Source organism: Lutra lutra, chromosome 4, assembly GCF_902655055.1.
Source record: "Lutra lutra chromosome 4, mLutLut1.2, whole genome shotgun sequence".
Lineage (NCBI taxonomy): Eukaryota > Metazoa > Chordata > Mammalia > Carnivora > Mustelidae > Lutra > Lutra lutra.
The window spans coordinates 170,049,515-170,070,009 of record NC_062281.1 but is presented as its reverse complement, the minus strand read 5'-3'; the positions used below and the strand labels follow the sequence as shown (position 1 = coordinate 170,070,009).

The 20,495-nt window shown below is 50.1% G+C and overlaps 1 protein-coding gene across 2 annotated transcripts; it reads right to left on the bottom strand.

Annotated features, from left to right (window-relative positions):
* Window positions 1-4,684: 4,684 nt before the first annotated feature.
* TRAPPC3 (trafficking protein particle complex subunit 3) lies at window positions 4,685-15,542 on the bottom strand. 2 transcript variants are annotated; one of them, XM_047725596.1, is made up of 5 exons: window positions 15,481-15,542; window positions 7,479-7,576; window positions 7,137-7,236; window positions 5,893-6,075; window positions 4,685-5,434 (listed from the first exon to the last, which is right to left on the bottom strand). In XM_047725596.1, coding segments are annotated over exons 2-5 (405 nt in total). In that variant the 5' UTR covers window positions 7,481-7,576; window positions 15,481-15,542; the 3' UTR covers window positions 4,685-5,314. The 2 variants fall into 2 exon arrangements, with proteins under 2 accessions (XP_047581552.1, XP_047581551.1); XM_047725595.1 differs by lacking the exon at window positions 15,481-15,542 and adding an exon at window positions 15,327-15,474.
* Window positions 15,543-20,495: the final 4,953 nt, after the last annotated feature.

Below are 20,495 nucleotides of genomic sequence, written 5' to 3'. Positions count from 1 at the left end.
GGGCTTGGTTTACTGCTCTGTTGGTCGTCTTGAAATTCATAATCATTTTTGAACAAGAGGTTCTACATTTTCATTTTGCACTGAGCCCCATAAAACGGTGTAGCAGGTCCTGGTGGAGGTCCATACACCCCTCTCTGTGTGGGCCCTCCTGGCTTCTTCTTCACTCAGTCAACATGCCATCAATAAACATTTCTTGAGCACCGACTTTGTGCTGAAAAGTAGCCCTGGATGCTTGAGGATACGACGATGAACATCCCGGACACAGCCCTGAGTTCACAGAATCACTCTCGGCACACACTCCGCCCCTCAGATATCCACACATAGTAGTCTTACAAGACAGTTTCATAATAACAATCCTGTTCATCATAACTGCCAATTAGGGACCATTCGGAATACACACTGCATCTTGGTTCATCCTCAAAACAGTCTGTAATGTGGGCATTACTATAATCCCCATTTTGAACCAGAGGAGAAACGGATGCTCAGAATCAAATCCTTTGCTCAGTGTCTTGCAACCAGTAAGCAGTGAGCCGGAACTTGCCTTTGTCTCTTGTTTTCAACATCTCTCCTCCCTGCCACCATCTCCCTGTCCTCTTGTCCCCGGGGCCCAAGCCCCCAGCACAGGGCTCCATTTTTGTTAAATGAAAGAGTTTACATACAGACGCTCTCTCCAAAGAACACAAGGAAACAGACACACACTGAAACCCACTTACACACAGAACACATAACGTAGGGCTTGGGGCCTGAATCTACTATGCCCTAGCTGTATACCTCAGTTTTCCCATCTTCAGAATGGGCACAGGGATGGGGTTGTTGTGAAGGCTAAAGGAAAAACATATGTAAGGCACGTAGACCAGCACTGATTGGCACCTAGTCACTCTTCAATAAATACTTGCTGTTGCTATGAATAACATTTGTCACCCACATTCACTCACACATACTCTCATGTCACCTCATTGTCCTCCTAACCTCATCAGCCTGGCTCAGTCCCAGATGTCTCCATGGCTGACAGTCCAGACCCCCAGAGCTAGGAGGGAAGAGCAGCGGCTTCTCTGGGCATCCCTGGGGCTCTAACTGGACCAGCCCACATGTCTGGTGGAGTGAAGGTGCTGCTCCTCAGCAGCTCTGGGTCCATCAGAGAAGGCTTCCTGGAGGAGGCCTCTGCCCAAGCCAGTTCAGTGAGCCAGAGGTGGTAAGATGGTGCTGCCCTATGCCTTGGCTCCCTCAATAGTCCCCCGCAACACCCACCCTCTAACTTCATCTGCTGTGCCCTCTCTCCACCCCCTTCCCCATAGTTGAAACTTTCCTCTCCTCCTGCCAGAAGGGTAAATTGCCCCCAGGAATGCGCTGTGTCCCACAGCTCCCCTGGCAGTGGCCATCGGCTGTCCTAGGGTCAGGCCTGGCCCTACATCAAAGGCTGGGGATCGGTAACAGCGAGGCTCCTCGCCTACTGCCACCCTCCCCCCCGCACCCCAGCCCTTTGGCTTCCAGGGAACAGCACATGGTAGCACTTAAGCTCCAAGAGAACGGGAGGATGCTTTTCCTCCCCACCACCCGCAACCGTCCACAATGAACTGCTTGTTAGGAGACTATTTTAATTTTACTTAATTCAATTTCTGTTGCCACCTCCTTCTCTGGATGCCCAGTACAAATAGAGGGGAGGCCAATCCACCAGGGGAAACATTACTGATGGGGGTGAAGGGCAGGAGTAGGACTCTCTTGCAGCAGGGGAACAGTGCTGGTGCTCTGGTCTCCACTCAGGAAGTAAGGGGGTTGATGAGGGGAGGACTCAGCGCTAGCTTACACAACTGAGGCCAGCAGGAGAGCCTGGGGTAGGCACAGGGGCGACATACTTCTTTGCCAAAGTGCTCTTCCCCAGGCTCTGGGTTCAGCAGGCAGGCCCTCAGCCCGGCAGCACGCAAGTTTTGCTGTCAGATGCTACGGGAGTGGCTGGAAGAAGGGGGTGCTTCCGGGTTCTGACCGGCCTCTGGGAATTGTCCCATCAGGTGCATCTCCTAGCAAATTATGGAAACCAGGGGTCCAGTGGTCACTCTGGGGCAGTAGAGTGGTGATCTGGAGACCCCTGGTGGCCAAAGGCTGCAGAGCAAGGCCTTTCCTTGGAGCTCTGCCTAGCCTGTGTCAAGCCCAAAGGCCACCAGGACCGTCTCCTGCAGCCCCAGAACTCAACCAGGCTGCTGGCCTCATTGTTCAGCCCCCTCCTAGAAAGCCAGCAAACGTGTTCCATCTTGCTTGGAGGGTGTGCCAGCACATCACGGAGAATGTGGAATAGCCTAGGTGGGAGGGGGCTGCCCCAGCCTCAGAGCCACAGCAGTAGAGAGCTCTATGATCCGCGGTGAACTAATTCGGGGTGGGGGGGGTTGGCCCTGAAGTTAGGGTGCTAAGACTTGTATGTTTGGCTCACTGGGAAGAGATAATGAGGTGATGTTCCAAGCAGCTCCACAGTCCAACAGCCCCTCCCTTCCCTCAGCCTCTGGGCGCACATCACACAATTGTGGGGCTGCCATTGGGAAAAATCACCAAGGGGGCTTTGTTCCTGCAGTTTGCCAACTCTGTAATGCTGCCTGTGTTTAACTCTGGAAAAGGAAAGATCTAAAACCTCATACCAGACCACGGCTGCTGGAAAGTAGGTGTGGTCCTAGAAGAGGAAGGGTGTGCCCCCCCTGCAGAAGAAAGGGTGGGTCGATCCCTTGTCTTGACAGACCCCAGATACCACACAGTGCTTCCACACCTGGGCCCAGCGTCCATTCCCTTAATCTCCTTCATTCACTCACACTCTGGAGTGATTGGACCCAGCTCGACAGTGGATGCTAAGGATACAGCTGACCTGCCCTAGAGCCCCAAACTGTCCCTGGAGGGTGATGTAAAGAGGCTCAGAGGACAGGATCTCAGTGGGAGCTTCCCTATACTTGGGAACACAAAAGTGACCCCTCCCTCCCCCGCTTCAGTGGCCTGACCCAGCAGGAAGAGGCAGGTCTTGTGCAAACTGCCTCTTCTTAGGTGTCCCAGAACCCTGGTCCTAACCTATGCAGTCAAGACACACTTCATTCACAACATATCTGTAATAGCTCTCCTCAACTCAGGCCGGTGCCCTAACCTTGGGAAAAGCCTGGGGGCCCCATCCCCCAAAAAACCTGAGATCTGGACTTCCAAAGGCCTAGGCTGTCTCCAGGAACAGTGCTGCCAATATGGCCTGACAGTCTCCGATCCCTCCCTTGGAAAGCTATCCCAAGTTCTTTTTTTTTTTTTTTTAAGATTTTTACTTTATTTCTTTTTAAAGGTTTTATTTATTTATTTGACAAAGATCACAAGTAGGTAGAGAGGCAGCCAGAGAAAGAGAGGGGGAAGCAGGCTCCCTGCTGAGCAGAGAGCCCAATATGGTGCTCGATCCCAGGACCCTGAGATCATGACCTGAGCCGAAGGCAGAGGCCCCAAACACTGAGCCACCCAGGCGCCCCAAGATTTTTATTTTAGAGAGAGAGAGAGAGAACAGGGAAAGGAGTAGAGGGAAAGGGACAAGCCGACCCATCACTGAGCACAGAGCCCAACACAGGGCTTGATCTCTGACCCTGAGATCATGACCTAAGCAAAATCAAGAGTCCAGCACTCAACTGACTGAGCCACCAAGGCGCCCAAAAAGCTATCCTAAATTATGTAAGGCTTGGGGAGGGGGCTGCAGGACTACTCCCCTCCTTCCCCACAGGGCTAACCAGGCATCGTGGTTAAGAACATGGGCTCTGTGCACTAGATTCTCCACCTAATGGCTGTATGACCTTGGGCAACTTGTAGTCTCCCCTCTAAAAATGGAATTATTGTAAATAAGGGAATTATTGTGGATTTGGTAATGTAAAGTGCTAGTACAATGTCTGACATGAGGTAAGCATGCAATAAATTGTACCCAACATCAAAAGTTTAACTTTCCTTTGACTTCACACGCCCCTCTAGACACTACCCTACTTCTTCGCTCTTTTTTCCTCCCTCTAAAGATTTATTTATTTTGAAAGAGAGAGCAAGTGAGCACGTGAGCAGGAGGAGGGGCAGAGCAAGAGAGAGAATCCCAAGCAGACTCCCTGCCAAGCGCGGAGCCCGACACCCGGGGGGCTACGTCCCACAACCCTAAGATTCAGACCTGAGCCGAAGTCCAGAGCCAGAGCCTTAACCGACTGCACTACCTACCAGGCGCCCCCAAAGCTCTTTGAAAGGAAAACTTGGTACCCTTGGTACTCTTTAATTCTCTCAAACCTTTACCAATCTGGCTTTCATTCCCATCATTATTTTCTAAGTAAACTATACACCACACGTGGGGCTTGAACTCATGCCCCTGAGATCAAGAGTCACACACTCCACTGACTGAGCCAGCCAGGCACCCCTCCCGCGCTCCAAGAAAGACAAGGTCTTTCTAGCCACGCCTTCCTACTCAGTGGCCAAGAACTCAAGATAGTCCATTTTAGGTATATCTGGGATAATGGTCCGCTTCCAGGTTTTGCTAGACAATAGACCCAAAAGTGACTTTGCAGGGGTATTTGCATCCAGGTCTCCCAGACTCTCTGGTCTGCGAGGAGGAGCCATTCCTAGACCGGGTAAGTGTGAGGCAGGGCCCAGGAACTTAGCTGGCCTCCTCACTCCACTGTAGTAGAATTCCAGAAAGAAAACAGGACATGATTAAGATTTCACTCAAGAATGTGTCTTTATTGAAGAATCTGTAAGAAAGAAGGATGGACCCTCTATAAAAAGAGGAGATGTCGCCTCCAAACAGCAGGGAGGAACAAGACCTGGGTGGCTTCCCAGAAGTCCGTGTTCCTGGCCTAACTCCCCTTTCCGGGCAAGCACTAGAGTGTGTCACACTACAACTAGCAATTCCTATCCACCCCATCAGCCTCCCCTCCCCCACCCCACAACCCTGGATTCTCTCAGCCATTCACCATTGGCATTCCGAAGGCCCAGGAATAGATGCGCCAGGCTTGCCTCTTAACAGGGTCAAAATGGGTTTTGCTTTGGAAAATCCGAATGGGAATGTAAACTGGCTGAGCTCTTTCTAGTCCGACCAAAGATGATTGCATCCAACCCCTCTGAAGGGAAAGGGAGCAAAGAGTTTCCCTCCCGAATGTGCACACTTGGGGGGGTGAATGGACTGTTATTACAGTCTGCTCTTTATTAGCTGGCGAATGGAAACAGAGTTAGGAGAATATGTAACAACCGTGATAAACAGTCACTGAGTTCTAAGGGGCAGAGGGAGCTCTGAGGCTTCTGATTCCAACAAGTTCTCCTGCTAGCGACCCTCAAGTCCTGGGGACGGTCACTCCTCTCCAGCTGGGAGATTGTCCTCAATCCGCCTGATGAACCTCATCCGGATTTCTGTCACGCCATCTCCTTTCAGGGTGTCTTGGACAAACTTGGCCTCCACGGCCATCTGGACCTGGGGGACAGTGGGAAAATGAAGGTGCAGCTGCTAGCCACAGCCTCTGGGGAGCCACAGGGGAGGGGGCTGTAACTGACTCATCCACAGCAGTCCAGCTGAGGGGGCTGGTTTCCCACAAGGATGAGATCACCGGTTCCACTGTTTCCTTGTAGAAAGCAGTGGCCCCGACCCTTAAGGACAGACTTAGCGAGGAACACCCACAAATGAGATTGTCACCAAATGAGCCAATCTGGGAATGGGTGTTCCTGGGCTTTGGGTGCTGACAATGCCACTCTCGGAGAATCAGCACCGCATAGAGACACCCAACTTGGATCCTATGCTCGGTCCCATCACATCTCAGGCAGCAGAGTGCTGAGATGAGCCAAAGCCCTTTCTTTTCTCTCTCATTCGTGCAAACATTTTCCGAGCCCCTATTACATCTCCAGTGTCCTGGAAGGTTAAGGAGCTGCACTCACCATCTCCAAGGCTCCCCGCAACACCCCACACAAGAGGTTAGAATAAATAAGGGATGAGTGGTTATCAGGAAGTTCCACAAAGTCCACCAAGGGGTTATTTTCCAAAATGAGGGAGAATTCGTCACCAGCTGGGCTCCAATTGGTGATGCTTGGAGTGATGCCCAAGTACATCTTGAACGCCACCTGTCAGAGGAACACAACAGCACCGTGGGGAAGAGCAATGGAGGCTGCACACCAGGGAAGGGATGGGACTGGTGAAGGAGAGGTAAGTGGCTCGGGAAAAAAACTGTGGCCTCTGCAAAACACTGGGGCTTTAGGTATTCAGGGCAATAAAGGAAAAGCATCTATGCACAATTCCACACCCCTCTCCTTCAAGGCCTCATACAATCAGGCAACTTCCTGTCCGCCTACACTTCTGACACGGGTGGCTTCCCAGAACCAACATGTGAGAGGCCGCAGCCCACTGCCCTGTCTTCGGTCTGTGCTACCTTGAACCCTTCTTCATGAAAGCAAATACGGTCACTGCGACCAAATTACTCTGAAGACGTCCTTCCCTCTATCCACTCTCCTACTTCCAAACCTTCACAAAGAGCTCTTCACTGCCAGCCCTCTCTAGAATTTGGGCCAGCATGCTCTACAACACAAAGAACCAACCTTCAGGTAACAGATGCCACAAAGCTAGAGGCGTATTACCATTTATTATTAATTTTACAAGATGTAAAGCTGATACTATCAATAGCGACCATTTACCACAAGCACACTGCGTTAAGTGCATTTACCTGAATGCTCACGTCATTACTTCATTTACTCCTTACAACCATCCTATGAGGTAGCTCTTATTTTCTTTTAAAGATGAGGTAAGTGGTAATTAAAAAGGTTAAAATTTACTTACCCTTAACTAGTAAGTACTGGAGCCAGAATCTGAAGCCAGGTTTGTCTGAGTCCAAAGCCTATCTACCTCACACCCATGCTACTCTGCCACATCTTCACAGCCGAGGAGATGTGGCCTTCGCCTCAGTGGGGCTTTCATCCACACGGATGATCCCAACCACTCTTCCCTTTTCAAAACGCGCACTATTCCCACACCACCAGGAAGGCTTCTTTGGCCCAGACAGCTGCCTAAGCTGCCAGACTTTTGGAATAGTCCGAAATAGTCTCCATCTCTCTAAGGGAGGTGGAGAGAGTGGTCAACAGTGCCTCCCAGCGACATCCTTCAGCAAAGTCAGGTGGCCCAGGATAATGACCTTGGCAATGACATCTGCGGTTTCCCGAAAGTCATGGCACCTTCCAACATTTGACCGTGCCAAGAAATCTTCAATCAGTCGGACTCCAATGTTATAGCCCCTGGGAAGAAAATGAGAGAACAGACTCTATCATGGGGTATGAAAGTCTTACGTCTGAATGTAAGGCTGCGGGTGGTAAAGGAAAAATGGGGGATAATCCCAAAACATCCCAATAAATGAGCTCAGTGGAAACTATGCCCAAAATGTTGGTTATGAGAGAGAACCCTAAAGGCCCTAAAGGCCCATGCAGACTGCGCATTAGGGAGCCCCATTCTGGTCTCTCCTGCAGAGGAGCTTACTCACATTTTGTCCAGCTGTTTATTCACATCTTCATCATTTTCATAGTCCTTGCATAGCTGTGTCACTAGAGCCCCATAGGTCAGGGTGAAGAGCTCAGAGCTCTAAAAGAGGTTCAAAAGGCAATCAGGCCCAAGAAGCACAAAAGAAAAAGTTTAATGAGTCTAGGTCAGCCTCAGTGCGGCTGTCAGGATTCAAAGTAAGGTCATCCGTGTCTGCTGGGAAAGAGCAATGTCCCCAAAGAGTGTGCCCTGCCCCCAGGGTCAATGTGGCAGGGCTTCAGCCATGCCCACTACAGAACGGGCTATAAAAGGCACTTCACACATGGGGCAGTCACTCTTCCAACACATCAAGGTGGGTTTCTGGTAACCCAGGACCCCACCACAGCTGCCAAGCCTAAGCTCAGGTCGCCAGAACTGGAGGGGGGCAGGGGAAGCAGTAGCCGTCCACCAGGTACTATGAAACACAGACCGGAAGAAGACATTTACATATTAGCTTCTGTGCCTTTGACGGTGAGACCCTTGGCTTCTCCACATCTAAGAATGTCTGCAGAGTCGGGGCCTAGAGTCCCGCTGCACTCCCAGTGCCCCACCCAGGAGCAGCAAAGGACCCATGGGCCTGGTCTGTGGGGAGGAAAGGAAGTCCCAGAGTCCATTGCACTGAAAAGCCCCCTCCTAGGTCACCAGCACCAGGAAAAATAATGTTCCTCTTGACACAGAGTGAAAATGTTTCCAGGAAAGGGGTAACTCTGAGAGGAATCCAATCTTTTGTGTACCTGGAACATAATACTGATCTGGACTGGTTTCTATTACAACCACAGTTAAAATCACAGAAACCCTTTCTCGGATAAAGACTCCTGGCACCTACCCACCAAGAAACAGAAGTGTGGAAGGTGACAAGGTGAGTAATGCCAAGACTACAGAATGAAAGCAGGAGGTGGGGGAAAGGCACTAACAGAGCTAAACCAAGTGAGAAACATGCTAACAGAACGTCTGGACCAATGGTTTCACAGAGAAGCAATCACCCAGCCACTCCCTTCTGAATGGAAGCGTGTCAAACTCGGAGCACAGCACCTTTCTGTCCTCAAGTCTTCTGGGGACCAAAGTCCACGTAATGTTAAGGCCCAGGCTCTCAGCACATCAGGGCCCCTCATCTCATCCTCATGGCCTGGTGGCAAGGTCACCGTAAGAACAGTGACGTGAGTGGCTTTTGCTTATACACTGTGTTCTATTTTTTATCACGTCATTTTCCATCCCACAAGAATTCTGTAAAGCAGAATGGGAAGGAATTAATCTCATTTTAGAGATGAAGAAATGGAGACTCAGAATGATTAAGTAATCTGCCCAAGGACAAACAGCTATTGACAAAAGTAATTCTGGGAAACAAAAAAACAAGAGTTTCTAAGCCAATGTTCATTCTATCCACTGATCCCCACAAGTGCAATATTAATAACTCCCCACACCCCAAAACAGTAACAAAAAACTTAGTTGCACTAGGAAGTCAAAGACAATCAGTTTCAGAATCAGGAAGCTTTTTGAACTCAACTAAAACAGCCAGATCAGGGTGTCTCCAAGAGACCATTTACCAAATATGGCAATTAAGGGAAGCTATTAAGGAGGACAATGTTTTTTAGTAAAGTTAAGGGTTTGGCACTAGAATGGCTTGGACATGAATGGATGGAGACAATCTAGCAGTTACCAGTCCATAGAGTTGACACCGCTGCATTAAATCAGGAGAGCTCTCTTTCCATTATTAATGAGCCCTTGGATGGAGACTCCTAACAGCCTCACCCCACCATGATCCATACCGTGATGCTGTCAACTGCTTATACATGCAGCAGCCCCCAGTTTACCAATAAGAAAATCCAAGGTTCTAGACAGATCTGTCCACAATCACAGAATCAGTATGCCTAGGATCTGGGAATGGCATTCCTGACCCAGGCTCTCCACACTCTCTCTTAATTTATAAGTCTGTCTCCATCTCTGATGATGAACTAAGCCTCTTGAAACAGTGCACAATTCAAATATACAACTTGAAGGTCTTCATACTCTAAAAATACGAATGGGGCTGTGGTATAGAAAAGTCATTCATTCAATGTTTACTATGTCCAGGGACTATCTCATAGGAGGGAGACAGATAATAAACATAATATACACACACAAACACACACAGAGAGGAGAGAGGGTGAGTGAGAGATCAGTTTTTTTTTTTTTTAATATTTTATTTAGTTATTTGACAGAGAGAGAGATCACAAGTAGGCAGAGAGGCAGGCAGAGAGAGAGAGCCGAAGGCAGACGCTTAACAACTGAACCACCCAGGCGCCCCAAGAGGTTACCCTTGACCTGGGTTTTCAGTCCTGTGACCCTTGTAACAAACGGTTCTATGGGACCTTAAAGGTCAGCTAATTCAACCAATCCAATTTCTTCACTGAACATAGTAAATACATTATCCCTCCCAGAAGAAAACATGAATCTCTTCTGCAACATTTCTACGTTTAGGGGCTTTAATTATGATTAATAATAATGGCCATAAACATTTATAAAACCTTCAGAATGCCTTCAGAGTTTCTCATTGATCCTAATCATAACCATGAGAGGTTAGCAAAACAAACATTACCCATTCTCATTTTACAGGTGATAGATTAAGTAACTGAAACTCAGTCCTCTTATAGTTGAGCACCATCCTGTAAAAAGTTATGCCATCTAAGCCACCACTAAGTATCTTGAGTCAGTTTTTCCCCATCTGCACGATGGTGACAATATTATCTGCCCTTGAAAGTTACTGTGAGATCCCAGTGAGATAATGTTTGTAGAGCACCTGCTGCACAGCACCTACACAAGTAGATATTACTGGGGACGCCTGGGTAGCTCAGTTGGTTAAGTGTCTGCCTTCAGCTCAGGTCATGACCCCGGAGTGCAGGGATCAAGCCCAGCATCGCACAGCATCAGGCTCCCTGCTTGGCAGGCAGTCTGCTCCTCTCCGCCCCACTCATGCTCTCTGTCTCTATTATACTCTCTCAAATAAATAAAAAATCTTTTTTAAAAAGTAGATATTGGTGGCCCCTGGGTGGTTCAGTGGGTTAAGCCTCTGCCTTCAGCTCAGGTCATCATCTCGGGGTCCTGGGATTGAGCCCCGCATCGGGCTCTCTGCTCGGTGGGGAGCCTGCTTCCTCCCACTCTGCCTGTCTGCCTACTTGTGATCTTTCTGTCAAATAAATAAAATCTTTTTTAAAAAGTAGATATTGTTTTATTTATTTATTTATTTGAGAAAGAGACAGAGAGAGAGAAAGAGGGAGGGGCAAAGGGAAAGGATCTTAAGCAGGCTCCATGCCTAGCCTGGAGCCCGAAGCTGGGCTGGATCTCACCACCCTGAGATCATGACCTGAGCCGAAATCAAGAGTCACATGTTTAACTGACGGAGCCACCCAGGGGCCCATTTTTATTTTTAAACTAGTTTTCTGGGGCACCTGGGTGGCTCAGTCATTAAGCGTCTGCCTTCATCTCAGGTCATGATCCCGGGATCCTGGGACTGAGTCCCACATCGGGCTTCCTGCTCTGTGGGGAGCTGCTTCTCCCTCTCCCACTCTCCTGCTTGTGTTCCCTCCCTCTGTCAAATAAATAAATAAAATCTTCAAATAAAAAAGAAAAACTAGTTTTCTGTGGTGTGGTATCTGAGAGTACCCTGAACTAAGTTCAAGGAAGGAGATTTTGAATCAATATAAAGAACTCGGTAACAACCAATAAGGCATACAGAAAGAATACTTTGTAGTCAGAAGACCTGATTCTGAGTCTGGACTGCCACTTACTCATGATGAGATTTTAGGTCAATCACTTCACTTTGCAAATCTCAATCTCCTCACACAAAAACGGCTAACAGTAAAATCTGTCATGCTGATTACAGGACTGTTGGGAGGATCTCATGAGATAATGTACTGAAATATGCTTTGCGGATCAACAAACCACAGGAGTGGTTTCATACTGAACAGCTGATCTGATCTCCAAGCACTCCCGCACAACCTGAGCCGAGCAAGTTAAGCCAAGGCCTAGTTCAGATGAGCTACGGAACTTGAGGGTTTTCAAAAGGCTTTTCAGTTAGTGTCCCAGACAAATAACAAATCTCCCTAAGGGGGCTGATCTTTGGAGCTAATGCTCCAACAGTCGCATTTACTATTTTTATCAACAAAAGTGATTCAGTGTGACTGCCCCCAACAGCTGGGAGCGAAGGTCAGTGACAGGATGGAGCTCACCCCTCTCTCTCACCCTCTGGCCTCCCCTTAGAGACTCTGGAGTGCTGCTGTCCAAGGAGTAGTTCACCGGAGCACTGGAGAGCAGAGCCGCTGGGGTTGGGTTACTAGTAACGTGACACAAAATAAAGGAAGGTTTGATTGTCCAAGGAATTCAGGAACCAACATGATACAGACACATAAAGGCTACATCTGCACTAACTAAGATGCTTGCCGGCTGACTTTCACAAGCGCCAAGTGCATTCAGTGCACCATCACGCGGCTGCCTTTTCATGCATCACCTCAGTGAATTCTCAGAACAACCCCATGACAGATACTATTACTACACTAACTTATTTTTTATTTTTATTTTTATTTATTTTTAAGATTTTATTTATTTATTTGACAGAGATCACAAGTAGGCAGAGAGAGAGCCTGATGCGGGGCTCGATCCCAGCACCCTGGGAGCATGACCTTAGCAACAGCTTTAACCCACCAAGCCACCCAGGCGCCCCTCTAACTTATTTTTTAAAGATGATGAAACTGATGCTTATGACAATGAGGAAACTTGCCCAAGGTCACACGTCAAGTAAGCGGTTAAGCTGGCATTCCACACCAGACAGTATTATGCCGCTGTGTTGTATACTTTCCTGCCTCATGGAATATGCTCCTCAAGGTTACAGAACAGGACTGCATCTCTCACAGCACCAGCACAGAGTTTGGGCTGTGGAAGAGTTTAGGGCTCAGGAAGAGTTTGCCAGATAGATCGGTTATTTCTGTTCACACGGACTGAAAGCAGAGATCTAGTTCCTTGGCATATTAATCATTTAAGTCTTGGAAGGTTTAAGTGGGAACATAGCAATTAGCAGAAGGTACAGTCAACTGGGAAAGAGGGCTGCTAAAGGGGGAGGGGAGACTGCCTGGGAGGAGAAGAGCAAGTCAGAACCAGATGGCCACAAAGAAGATCATGTGACAAGCCCTAAGTAAGCGCCAGCAGTAAGTGAATGAGAGGCTGCACCAAACCTTCATGTCATTCATTCAGTAAATATTGATTGCCTAGTGCCAAGCATCATTCTAGATGCTAGGAATAGAGCAGTGAACAAAACAAATCCCTGTTCTGGTGGTTAAATTCTCATGGGGGGAGCTGAAAATAAACAACTATGTAATTCATAATGAAATAGCGCTATGAAGAAAAATGGAGTAGAGTAAGAGAACAGAAAACTAGTCAGGTAGTCAGGGAAGGCCTCTCAGAGGAGGTGACATTTGAGTAACTGTGAATGAAGTGGGGAGTAGTTAGATGAGGATTAGGGTTACTCATTGAGGAAAGGAAGGCTTTTTTTTCTTTCTTTCCTTTTTTTGTTTTGTTTTGTTTTTAAGTAGGCTCCATGCCTAACAGGGGCCTGAACTCAAAACCCCCGAGAATCCCATGGACCCTGAGATTAAGAGTCGCATGCTCTGTGGATGCTCTACTGACTGAGCCAGTCAGGTCCAGCCAGGTGCCCCTGGGGGAAGGAAGTTCTAAACAGAGACACTAGGAATTGCAAAATCCTTGAGATGGGAGTGTGCTACTGGCCTTTCCTAAACTACTCCACTCACCAAAGCTGAGTGAACACTGGAGGTTAAGGGTGGAACCTGGGGGGTTCCTGTTTAAAATATTATTAAAGATTTCAATAGGGATTTCAGGTTTAAAAGGGGGGGGGGGGCGCCTGGGTGGCTCAGTGGGTTAAGCCTCTGCCTTCAGCTCAGGTCATGATCTCAGGGTCCCGGGATCAAGGCCCGCATCAGGCTTGGTGGGGAGCCTGCTTCCCCCTCTCCCTCTGCCTCTCTGCCATTTGTGATCTCTCTCTGTCAAATAAATAAATAAAATCTTAAAAAAAAAAAAAAAAGGAAAGGATAAGAGTAAGATGAAAACTAAACAGGAAGACCTCTTGTATCTGCTCATATCTTAGGAAAAGGAGGAGGAAGCATTTACCATGCCCCATACATTGTACACTGCTATCTCACTTAATCCTAAGTAGGCATTATTGTCCCCAGTTTACACATAAGGAAACTGAGGATCAATCAAGACAGGACTGTTTCCTAGCAAAATATACTTTTTTTCTTTGAAATTCTTGGTATTTCCTCCAAAACAGGAATTCTCTTTTAAAGATTTTATTTTTAGGGTACCTGGGTGGCTCAGTTGGTTAAGTGACCACCTTTGGCTCAGGTCATGATCCTGGAGTCCTGGGATCGAGTCCTGCATCAGGTTCCCTGCTCAGCAGGGAGTCTGCTTCTCCCTCTGACCCACTCCCCTCTCATGCTCTCTCTCTCTCTAGTAAACAAAAAAAAAAAATCTTAAAAAAAAAAAGATTTTATTTTTAAGTAATCTCTACACCTAATGTGGGGTTCATACTCACAACTCTGAGATAGATCAAGAGCTGCAAGTTCCTCATACTGAGCCAGCCAGGTGCCCCCAAAACAGAAATTCTTAACCTGTTATCCATGGAGGAGCTTCAGGGAGCCCACAAATCCACCCAAAAGATAAGTAAATGTCTGTGTATATGTTTGTCAATTTATTATTCCTAGGAAGAAGATCCATAGGCATCAGCAGCTTCTCAAAAGGAGTCTGAGAGACAAAAAGGGTAAGTACTACTCTGAAGTACAAGGGCCTCCTGCAGCCCATTTTGGGTGCTGTTCCTGTTGTAAGAGGCCACGATGTGAGGGATGTTTAATCACACCCCTCTAGAGCTGAGTGTCGGCAAAGGGCCCCTGATCGGCTGGCCCAACCTGCAATCTTGGATATTTAATTTCTAAATCTGAAAACAAACAGCATGGGCAATTCTGGAGGAGGGAAGAACATGGCATAGAAAAAGAACACTTATCAAGAAGTCTTAACTTGAAGAAAAACGTCATCTACCTTACTTCCCAGTCCCAGCTGCCACCTGCACCCAACCTTTTTGAAACTACATGGTGTCCCACTCTTCCCAGGACAAGAAAGGAGCCGCCCCCACTCACCAGAGGGGCACCATTTAACTGCCTGCTCAGGCCCACCTCTCACTCCTCCAAACAGAAAGTTCTTTCTGCTCAGACCAGTATGTGAGCGTGTCTTGCAATGCCCAGCATTGCTCTCACAGCGTGAGAGACAGCGGGGCCCAGCAGTCTGAAGTTTCGCAGTTAGAGAGACATGTGTTCAAATCCTAATTCTTCCAAGTTGTAAATTTGGGCAAGTTATGTAAATTTAACTGAGCTGTAAAACTGCGATAACATTATCCACCTAACAGAGTTACTTTGCGGATTAAATGAGCTAAGGTACGTAGAGTGCTTGGCCCAGTGCCTAACACCCCGGAAGAGAGCGAACGACAGTGGTAGTTACTGTTACCACCGCCGCCGTCGGGGGTCCTGCTCATGGCGCTCTCAGGACCCGGGGGAGCGGTCTCTGAGCGGCTCCAGCGGCCTTCCAACCTGCCCCAGGCCTGTGACGCCCGCGGCGAACTTCCCTGCCCACCCACGGGCAGCCCCCACCTCCTTCCTTCGCGCAGAAGCACCCTGCGCTCACGGGAGGAGCCCCTTTTCCAACTGCGCCCCCGCGCCGGGCCCCTTCCCCAGAACCCCTCCATTCCGCCCGCCCGCAGAGGTCACGCGCTCCGAGTTACCATTTTCTTGCTCTCGGTGCCACGGTTCGCCTGCCTAGACATGGTGCTGGCTGCCCTACCCCGCCTCGCCACAGACCCGCTCGGCCACCCTTCCTGACACTGCTCGACCCAGCCGCGGCCCCTCAGCCTTCGGGACTGACCGGCACCGACTCACCGCGCCTGCGCGGCCTGCCGCGGGGCACCACGGGACTCGTGGTCCGGCCGACGAGGATAATTCCCGCCCAATAAACGTCAGACTACAACACCCAACAGCCTCACTGGAAGCACCGCTGGACTACAACTCCCAGAGTGCTTCGCGCTCAGTTGTCTCTTAGAACCTGGCTATCCCCCACAGGGCTGCATTCTGGCCACTGGGTGGCGTCCGGAGCTTGCGATAATCCTGTATCGTCCACGCACTTCCCTTTCTTCCCACCCCCTCACCCTCACAGATGCTCCGCAAATTCCTCTCTCAACGGGTTGGTCTTGGAAAGTCCCACTTTGAAACTGACTTCTTCCGCTGTTGCTGCAATTCAGAGCCAGAAGCTCCCAGGATGTCCCAGAAAACTAGCTGTGGCGCATACCCAAATCTGGCTTCTTACTGCAAAAATATTTAATGACAACCTATGTGCCAAGCATTTCACTCACTAGTAGTTTTCTCTTCAAATTGTCATCTGTCCCCCAGACTCCAAAAGCAGCCAGTTCCTGGATCCTACCACTGTGGCCTCATGATGGAATATCTAGTCTGTTGCTAAAATTCGGGTCACTTTGTCCCCCTCCCTTCCCAAGAACAACACTGCCTGGTCCCTGGAAAAGAAAGATCGCCAGAGTTGGTAACAGCCAGTCATGGATTTTAAGCTCAGCTTTGCCATTTTAGGCAACTTGCTGGACCTCTCCCAGTTGTTGTGAAGATTGGTAAGACGCAAGGGCAGAGCGCTTGGGCACAAAGTAAATGCATATTCCCTTTCTTCCAGCCACTCTCTCAAAACAGACCAACAAACAGGTCCCAGAAACGCCAGGGGAACGTGCTGGCCACACCCTCAGCTCATCACCAAGCGGGAAGTCTTATAGTCCCTGACCATAGCTCTTTGGTTTCAGCTCCAGCCATCCCCTCTGGCTGGTCAGTTGTGGGAAGGCCGGCCTGGGAGTCCCTGAGCACCCTCTCCTCCCTTAAGCCTAGTAGCTGGACTCTGTAGGCAGCTGCATTCTAGCCCCTAGCCTTCACCATGACAACCAGCCTGCCCAGCCGTGAGCTGGCCAGCCTGGGGAAGACTGGGGGACGCAGGCTGCTCCGGCTAAAAGCCAGTTCCCAAGACTCCCCCAGTTTCTTCCTCAGGGTGCAGGACCAATGGTTATTATACCCTTCTCCCTGCGACACAGACATTCTGGGCCTCCCTAGATGCAGTGACCTTTGACTCTCACCTCCTCAGTCAGCGCCTTGGCTGAGAGTTCTGGGAAGGAACAGGAGGGTCGGCTGTGGGGGGAGGAAGTCAGGGTCGGCTAGCACCCCCCCCACACCTAGGCCAGCATGGCCAGGCAAGGACCTCCTGCATTCCCAGGAGAGAGGACAGCTGAGGTGAAAGCTGCAGTTGGCTGGCCTGTCGGTCTGGGCTCCTCCCTGCCGGCTGCCCTTGGCTGCCCACAGAAACCTGAGTCACAGTCACGGCCAGCCGCTCGACCCCACCCAGCCTGCTGTCAGGCAGGGTGGTTCTGGAGAAGCTGAGGCGGAGTCTCTCCCTGCCTATCTTAGGACCTCTGAGATTCTTCCCCTGTCTGCCTATGATTGTTCCTTTTGGAGTCTTTTTTGTTGGGACTCCTCCTTGCGTCATGAGCTGTGAATTAAGGATGGGGATGGGCTCCATTTCAAGCTGATTTATAGGGTCTCCTCCTTGCTCAGATGGGAACCTAAACCTTCTTAGACAGCTGCTCCAAGGATTCTCAGTTCTGCTGCCGTCATTCCCAAATCCCAGTCCCTCTCCACCACTGCTCAGAGTCAGCACATTTAGGAATGCTGGGCGCCTCCTTCCCACCCCCCATTTCCTTCTCCCTAGAAAAAAAATACAGCAGGGACAGCTTCCCATTCTTAGCAGGGGCTCTAGACAAAGACCCTCCCAGAAATCCAAAGCGTTGAGCCTATTTGATCCTGGATCTCAGTTTCTCCCCCTCCAATCTGTCCCTGTTCCTTCCCCTCCCCAAGCTAGAGGGAGGCCTTATTTGCCGCTGGTGTCACCACGGCCCTTAAGGACATTCTCCACCCTCAGCCCCAGGGAGTGGGCCTGGAGGACTCCCCAGGAGAGCTATATGGATTAGAGACCCATTTATCCTGCAGTGCCTTGGGGATGGGGTAGGAGTGAGAGTCCAGTGTCTGATCTCTCTGTGGGGCCCCCACTATGAGGCCCCTCCCACTTCCTACTTTGTGAGTGTGGAGGCAGCCTCCAGGGCCTTGCTCCTGGATTCATATCTCCTATCTCTGTGTCGATCTCCTGGTGATTTCCTTCACCCCTCCATCAGGTTCATCCTGGACCCTGCCCCACCAACCCAAGGAGGCTGTGAATGCTCTTGCTCCTGCCCTCCCCTTAGAAGGATCAGAAAGGGGACATATTTCTGATCCCCATTCAGCCACCTGACCCATAGCACCAGCCCATCCTCGTGGTGGTGAGAGGAACAGCTCATTCGTGCCTGTTTCCGAGGAGGAGGGGACTGCCCTAGGTGGTGGGGGAGGCACAGAGTTCCCTACCCCTCACCAAAAGGGCGGGGCATCCTGTAGGGGCTTTCAGTCCTTGATGTTGCAAATGCCTCAATTGCTCCTTCTCTGGGATGTCTAATAGTCTGGGTGGGGGGGCATATGAGGCTCCCAGACACCATCATCCAGCCCCAAACTCAGCGAGACACACACTCCAAGACTTCTCAGTTGCTAGGGCCTGGGATCTGCCAGGGATCCTGGCCAGTCTGGGGGTAAATGGAGAGGAACAGACTCCATCTCTCCCTCTGTTTGCTTCGACTTAATCACGGGACACTGGTGCTCTCTTAGCTCCCACTTAGCCATCCTCCCAAGACTCACTTTGGACCCCTCAGCTGTACAGGAGGCCTGGGGCTGGCCAGGAGAACTGTCCGTCAAGTTGGCTAACTCCCAGTTGTCTTGTTGTCCCCACCACTAGCATCTTGTAAAAGGGGGTATAGCTGTCTCCTCCCACAGTCTAGGGAAGAGTTCTGTGTTGGCATCGTTGATGTTTTGGGCCTAATGGTTGCTCTGAGAATCATATGGTGTTAAATGGCATCTCTGATGTCTAAACACTGGATGCTGGTGATACCCCCACTTGGTTCTGACAACCCAAAGTGCCCCGAAACATTGCCAGAAGTCGTCTGTGGGGCAACATTGCCTCTGGTTGAGAACCACGGACATATGCTAATACCACACACTACCCCTTTGCAATGATTCCTCAAAGTCAATCCCAGATCGTTAGACACAATAATTTCCAGTTCTAAAGCACTGCTTACCCCTCCCCTTGCAAAAAAAACCTTCCACAACTCCCCATGATCAATGTCGTATAGATCATGATGCCAATTGGCATTCAAATCGTCCTATGGAGACCATCCCTGACCTATTTTCTCATCTTTAGCTACCGTTTATTGCCCCCTCCACTATTGTTGAAGTCTAACCAATGCAGGTATCTATCTCTGTTCCCACCCAGGGTCTTCATCCCTGAAGTCATCTCAAGTTCACCAGGGCCAGGGGAGGGGGGTGGGTGGGGAGAAGAACTATCGCAGAGGGCTCTCCCCTCTGTTGGGTTCTGTTCATGAACACTGAGTCTACTCACTGTCTGGCTCAGGGTAGACCTGTGTATATCTGGAAGATACAGGCCCTGAAGCTTCTGACCTCACAAAGCACAGCTCTGGATGCCATCATCTATGGGGTCCCCTCATCCTGCAGGTGGGATGGCTGACAACAAAGATGGGGGGGTCTGCTCCTTCTCTTAATCTGCTTTTATCCTTAAAGCTCCATCATCATACCACTATCATCATATTCATTTCGTGCTTCTTACTTAGATGCCAGGCTCTGTGCTACGCACTTCATCAGCGTTGCCTTATTTAGCCTTTAATGCCCCCATGACACCTCATGGTGCTATCATTTTCCTGCTTTTCTAAGTGAGCAAACTGGGTTTCAGAAAAGTTAAGATACTAGCTTAAGGTCCATTTGCAGCCTTTCCATCATCATCATTTTCTAATGATCTGGGGCCAGAGGTGGTGGCACTATTCCCTCCCGGGATGGGGTGGGGGGCCCTTCCAAGAGAGTTCAGGCCCCCCAGCTACTCACTCCTCCTAGGACTGGCTGTTCCCAGGTTGCCTGAGACCCAGACCCTTTTGTTCCCCACCCTCCCCCTTGAAATGGCTGCTTTCTGGAAATGTTCAAAGAAGACACTAGCGGGAAAGAGGGGCAGGAGGCTAGCATCTCACTGCGCCTAATCTCTGGACAATGGAGAACCGGAGAACTGACCTTCTAGAGGTCAGGACAAAGAGCAGGGAGGGGGTGGCAGGGCCCAGCTGTGCCTCCTCTTTCCTCCCCTCTGTCAATCCCTGCAGCACCATCATCGATCCACCTTCCCAGCAAGCTCTCCCCCTCACCCCCACTGCCCAGGCTGGCCAGACTTGGCTTGAGGCCCCACCTCTGCTGGCGCTAACAAGGGAAATGGGGAGGGGGGGTTCCACCTCAGAGAGCTGGGAAGCAGGACTACGGGGAGGGGAATCAGAAGGGACCCCCTCCCTCCTTGACAAGCTACAGGGGAGAAAGTCCTTCTGGGGAGATTGGAGGGGTCGCCGATGGGGGTGGGGGAGGTTCAGGGCCAGGACCACCCAGTTTGGAGCTGGGAGGGACCCAGCAGATTAGAGACCTGGGTAAAGCATTGGTGCAGGCCTGTAATTACCCTGGGGGAGCATGGAAGACACTAGCCGTAGGACGCTGGAGGAAGGGCAGCAGCAAGGGGAGAGAAAACAGAGAGCCCTTTTAGGGCTCTCCTTGGGACCCTCCTTCAGGTCTGTCGACATTTCCCCGGGCGGATTTGGTTTGAGGTGGGATTGGGAGAGAATCTGGATTTGAAGCTACCGCCAAGGTTCCAGAGCCGGAGCCCCCAAGTTCCAGGGTGGGACTGGAGGCTCCCAGGCCCGCTCCCTTCTACTCCCCCCAGTCCAAGCGGC